We start from the raw sequence: 6,135 nt of genomic DNA on the forward strand, positions 1-6,135 counted from the left end.
GCATTTAGTAATTTACTCAGATCTTTTCTGAAAATGGGAGAGAGGTTTGCATAACAGGTAAAACAGTTTAACCTGTTTTAGTGATCTAAAGGAATAACATCAGGGGCAGCTGGGTGGCTCAGTTGGTTAAGCGTCCTACTTCAGCTGAGGTCATGATCTCAGGGTTCATGAGTTCAAGCCCCTGCATTGTGCTCTCTGTTGTCAGCACAGAGCCCAGTTCAGATCCTCTGTCTCCCTTTCTCTCTTCTTCTCCCTCACTTGCTCTCTCGCTTTCTCTCAAAAATAAATAAAAAGCATTTTAGGGGCATCTGGGTGGCTCAGTCAGTTAAGCATGATACTTGATATATTTCCTTGTCCCATGTATTTCATCAACTAACAAAACGAACAAGACCACAGGGTATCCTCTCAACTGCTCCATGCATCTCGGCCAGGCCCTCTACCTCTCTATTTGTATCATGGCTTTTGTTTTTATTTTATTTTTTTACATTTATTTATTTTTGAGAAACAGCGAGACAAAGCGTGAGCTGGGGAGGGGCAGAGAGAGAAGGAGACACAGAATTCGAAGCAGGCTCTAGGCTCTGAGCAAGCGGTCAGCACAGAGCCTGATGCGGGGCTCAAACCCACAAACTGTGAGATCATGACCTGAGCCGAACTCGGAGGCTAAACCGACTGAGCTGCCCAGGTGCCCCAGTATTGCTTTTGTTTTTAACCACTTCCCATTATAAATAAATACACCTCTTCACCTTCAGCTTTGTGTGTCCCTGAGTTTCCAGAGTGACAACTTCTCTATGAAGGTAAACAAAGAAAATAATGACTATCTACTTTTGCTCTTTTTTCCTTTCTCTTTTACTTTGCACAGTGCCAGGGACTCAAAGCAAACAATTAGTAGTTGAATGAATGAATGGCATTGCATTCATTGGCCCCAGACGAAGTTACTGGTTTCGGTTTTCTGTATGTAGTAACTAAGTTTTGTTTTCATTTTACTCTCTTTCAGCTTTGTCCAAAAGCAATAAACCAATCCACACTATTATCCTGAACCCCCATGTACACCTGGTAGGTGATGATGCTGCCTGCATAGCGTACATTAGGCTCACACAGTACATGGATGGCAGCGGGATGCCAAAGACAATGCAGTCAGAAGAAACCCGTGTGTGGCACCGCCGGGATGGAAAGTGGCAGAATGTTCATTTTCATCGCTCTGGGTCGCCAACAGTACCCATCAAGTAAATATTTCCAGTCTGTCAGCTTCTTTGTTAATATACCCATGGCCAGTGTTTTTTACTTATTCCATTGTTAATGACATGACATAGTGTTGTTTAACACTGGAAGTCAGTTACATCGGTGGGAATGTTTAAGGAGAAATAGATTATAACTGTCTAGAAAGATCAACTAGACCAGCTGTTTGGGGGTTGAAACACACGTATAATAGAAACTGGAGGATACCCCAGGAAGCTGGTTTCTTTTTCTTAAATCACGTAATACGGCAAACTATTTGTGACTTCATTGTCACAATTGGCAGAGGAGGGTGATGTGGGAGGAAAAAATAAGGAGGCGTTTCTAAAATGACCATTATCATATCAGAACCTTTGTACATGATCTACTGGGCTCAGTTAACAGGTATTAGAAGAAATTTATAAACACAGCATTCAAAATACAAGGAACAGGTATTTCAGTGTCTTCCTCACTATGCTACTCTACCTCAGATGTTATGTTTGCTCTTCCAATCAATAATTAGACAAATATTTCTTGCACATCTCCTAGGTGATTAACTTATGCCAGATAAAATACAAGGTAAAAGATAATTGTCTTCCAGGAACTTATATTCTAGTTTAGAAATCAACTTATGATTGATACCAAAGAAAAATTACGAGGTTTGCAATCAACTTCAGAGTAGAATGGAATGAATGACCAATGTAACAAACTGTTCACAGTAGTTTAGAAGTATATCTTGCACAGAATATATCATTTAAGACCTTGTCCAAATTCCAAGTGGAATTTGGAGACATAGAGCAAATGGAAGATAGTCCAGGAATATCATAAGAAAAGGACAATGTCAGGATGTTAGCTTTGTATGGTAGAGGATTATGGATAAGGAAGGCTGGCTCCAACTGGAGTAGAGGGGAATATTAATGAGAAATAAGGTTGTGTCAGTGAAGGGATGAGATGAAAACAAGAAGGAGAGTTTAGACTCAGAAGTTTGACCTAATGTTGGTCTCATTCCAAATTGTCTCACCAGGATCACCTGTTAATATTCAGAAGGGAGTAGGATGGGGAGTCAAGTTTATACAAACAGCCATTCAACTCCAGAGAATCTATCAAAATTTCTCGGTTTAATAATGTACCACAGTGGTTTTCAAAGACCTTCTCTATAGCCTTAATAATTACTTATCACTGTTGGATTTATAAAAAGTAGACGAAGGAAAAATAGATAGCTATGTAATGAAGAGAATGACAAGAGGAATAGAATAATGAAGACACCCATGCTTGTGTGTTTTTTACCCCAAAGAGGTACAGCACTAATTGACAGTTAATATGGAAGGGATTACAATCATACAGTACTAGAGGGTAAGGTTTTTCTACAATTCCCCCAAGTGTTTATGGGATAGAGCCTATTTAAGAAAACTTCATTTTACGCCAAGTGGCTTAAATGGGGCTTCTCTTAATAGGCCATCCTGTATTCCAAATGGGAAAGAAAACTTCTCAGGAAGCACCTCTTTGTGGCAAAACATCTAAGGCCTGAAAACCATTCACATATGGGTCTTGTAAGTAACATCCTGCTCCGGGATACTTTGTGAATGGAGCTAATGACTAAAAAGCTGCATGGCTGTTTTTCTTCCCTTTAAGAATATTTTCTTTTGCATTATATTCAATGGAAAATATTAAAGGTCTTTGGAAATTTATAGCACTTTTGCATGAGCTCTTGAGTCTAATGTTTGGCCTCATTTTGTAGCATAACCCTTGTTTTAAAGGTAATAAGCTCTGAGAAGAGCCTTAGCATATGGATGTTGGCATTTTAGAATATCCTGGAGTTCTCGCCTTAAAAGTCCATTATGTCTGGGTCAATTCTCACAACTCTCAATTATCCAGACCTAATTTATAACAAGCTGTAGGATTTTTTGGTGTCCATTTTTCTAGAGGTGGTAATTCCTGTTAAGCACTTGACTAAGGTTAATTTATAAATTAATTTGCTGTGCCTGACTGAGTATAATAGTATTTGACCATGAGCGCAGGCCACAAGAGGAAGTCAAGCTGAAATTTAAAACTCACATAGTAGGTAATTCCAGAGGATAATTGAAAGTTGACTGTAATTAAATTCATGCCTGTGTTGTTTTTTAAGATTTATTTCTTCACTTGGATTAGGATCCAGATATATGTGGTAATGTTGTGAATATTTTCTCCACTCAAAGCACTGAACCTTATCAGAGCTTTTAACAAATAGTGCTCCCAGCAGTTGGATTAAAAAAAAAAAAAAAAAAAAAAACAACCTCCAATTAAATCATTATGTTTCATCTACTTTTGAGGCTATATTCCTTGTTAAATTGACTTCTAGGTTTAACTTTCCAAGGAGCCTAAGAATGATGACAAAAGCTAAGGATGAACTTAAACTTCATTTTAACAAAACATGAATGCTTACAATGCATATTTATATTCAATAATGTGATTGAAGCCTGGGTTCCTGTTTCTGTTTTCAGCTTAGCTCTGTGTGGACAAAGTTGACAGAAAATTAATGCTGTTGTTATCTATTTTAATTTTGTTTCTGCTTAACATCGTGTATTTCATCTTTTGCAAGCAAACATCTCATACATTATATTTTCAATTAATTTAGCTAAGGTATAAAATTGTACCCTAGTCACATCTTTGGCAAAACAATTTGGCAATATTTTGTAAAACGGTGTAACTTATTTCTCCCTCCCCCCTCCCCCACTTTCTTTCAGCTAAATGTCAACAGTGCCACTTCTGCATTCTCTTGTTCTCAAGGCACCTGGATGGGAACCCTGGGCCGTCCTCTCCTCCTCTTCATGCATGTTTCTGAGTGCATGAAGTTGTGAAGGTCCTACATGTAATGCATATGTGATACATCATCTTGTCATCTATTCCTTCCCACACATTGTTTACACTTCAACTAGGGGGATGTTCCATGCAAACTTAAATTACTGTTGGCAAACAATAGAGGGAGGTCAAAAAAAATTCCACAATGTTCCAAATACAACCTATTCGTCAAGTTTCTGTTTATGCCAAGATTTAACAGACTTCAAAATTATTGTTCTCTGAATGACAGTTTGTAAGAGAAACGTAAATTTTTAAAACTCTTTGCTGTTAATCAGTTTTGGCTTGTTTGTTTAACAAAAAGCAAAAAAAAGAAAAAAAAAAACACTTTCAGTTTCCTAGTGTGATCCTGGGATCCTGGTTGAAAGCTTTGTTGCTCTTTAACAATTAAAGTAGGTTGATATGTGAGCAAAATCACTCAAGAATGTGGAAGCGAGATAAAGTCATGCTGTTTTTGCTCAAATCGTAAACTGGAAAAATTCACATAATTTACGTGTGATCACTTTAGGATATACTCACAGTTGTGAATTTGTTGTATTTCCTGTTCCTTTCTCACCTATGTGCTCTGTTTTCTCCATTTGATCTCACTTTTTGCTGTTTGCTTCCTTTTTCTCCATCCTCTTCTGTCTTTTCTCACACACTACTAGACAGAAAGGAAAGTGAAATTTGCATAATGGCGGTGACTAAACTAGCACTCCTATCATCTTTAGGACCCTGAAAACGTTGTCAAGATTTTAAACGTTCTTAATTCTGCCTAGAATCCCTGTTTCCAAACTACAGCCTATGTTGGTGGTATTAGAATTATTTAAACTTAGGTAAAAGCAGGGAGTTCCTAGTTTACCTGAGAGGTGTCTTACTAATTAGGGGACTTGCAAGGACAACACCAAGTTGTAGTGGATCAGGGTTTTGTGCAAAGGCACTTAGTTCTGCCTTGTCGACTGGGCCCCTCCTGCTTCACCACTGGCTAGTTTTCTAAAGTCAGAGAGGTCTGCAAGTGATTTCCATTCTCCTAAGTGTTTAGAACTTGATCTTTGTGGCGTGTGCTTTCTTAGCTTCTCTCTTGTGTCAGTGACATTATCTTCCTGTGAGGAGTTAGGATTTTCCAGTTTAAAAAGAAAAGGGAAATGCCTGGATTTTCTTTGTGCTTCTCATTTCTCCTTTCTTTTCTCAACTCCTGTGAGGCAGTTTCTCTTCCCTGAAATGCTTTCTAGTGCATGGTATCTTCATCAGCATTATTTTAACAATAGTAATTCACAATCTTCAGAAGCCTATTTTTAAAGCAGAAGCAAAAAACTAAACAAAAAACAACCCTCCCTCTTTCTCTCATTTCACCTTTCTGTGTTGATTACTAATCACTTTAGATATTGTTGCTAGTGGATGTATGGTAGATGGATTGAAGCTTTTCTGATAATTACACGATTTAAAAATATATATTTAAAATAAATATATACAGTAAATGTATTGAGCCATGTTAACCTGCCAATGAGATCTGTGAAAAGTAATGGCCTCGTTTTTCCCTTTTTGATTTCTTCTACCTTTTTGTGAAGCGGCTATACGTGGCATACATGTATTTTAAAAATAATAGGTATAGTGTTTTTTTTTTTTTACACTTCTAACTTAGCATGTGGTGTTGAAGTATTACCATAGATCAAGTTTGTCTTCCGCACTAAGATGTGAGGAAATTGTGATTTGTTCTCTCCACCACAACTGAATTACACATTTATTATCTTCTATCATTTTGAAACACTGCAGTTTACCATGGGACACTGTATATATTTCTTGCCATAATGGTAAATGACTGATTGATATATTTAAGAGTTAATAAATTTGTGATTTCTGCTGACAACGTTTCCATCTTTATTTCTTAAGAAGAGGTACTGTATTGATTCATCCACGATGCTGGCCAGTGCCAGCAGCCGTGTGTCCTACCGTGGTCTCATTAATTCATAACAATTTACCTTTGATGCAAAGATGAAATTATTGAACTGTGCTTCCTTTTAACAATGCACTTGGTAATAATGGCAAGTTAATTTAGTATATATGTCCAAAGTAAGTCTCTCCTAGGAAAATTTTTCTGAGAACAAAGTA

At 37.4% G+C, this 6,135-nt stretch overlaps 1 protein-coding gene across 21 annotated transcripts in view; it reads left to right on the top strand.

Moving 5' to 3' along the window:
* Nucleotides 1–5,890, top strand: part of CAMK2D (calcium/calmodulin dependent protein kinase II delta) — a 316,543-nt gene extending 310,653 nt beyond the window's left edge. For 15 of the 21 annotated variants that reach the window (XM_045469296.1, XM_045469390.1, XM_045469317.1 and 12 more), the window contains 3 exons: nucleotides 995–1,223; nucleotides 2,667–2,762; nucleotides 3,936–5,890. In XM_045469296.1, the coding sequence (XP_045325252.1) occupies nucleotides 995–1,223; nucleotides 2,667–2,733 (296 nt within the window). In that variant the 3' untranslated portion in view covers nucleotides 2,734–2,762; nucleotides 3,936–5,890. Of the gene's footprint in view, nucleotides 1–994; nucleotides 1,228–2,666; nucleotides 2,763–3,935 lie in introns of those variants that run through there. The other 6 variants (XM_045469345.1, XM_045469428.1, XM_045469447.1 and 3 more) reach the window with 2 other exon arrangements.
* Nucleotides 5,891–6,135: the final 245 nt, after the last annotated feature.

Source organism: Leopardus geoffroyi, chromosome B1 (genome assembly GCF_018350155.1).
Source record: "Leopardus geoffroyi isolate Oge1 chromosome B1, O.geoffroyi_Oge1_pat1.0, whole genome shotgun sequence".
Taxonomy (NCBI): domain Eukaryota; kingdom Metazoa; phylum Chordata; class Mammalia; order Carnivora; family Felidae; genus Leopardus; species Leopardus geoffroyi.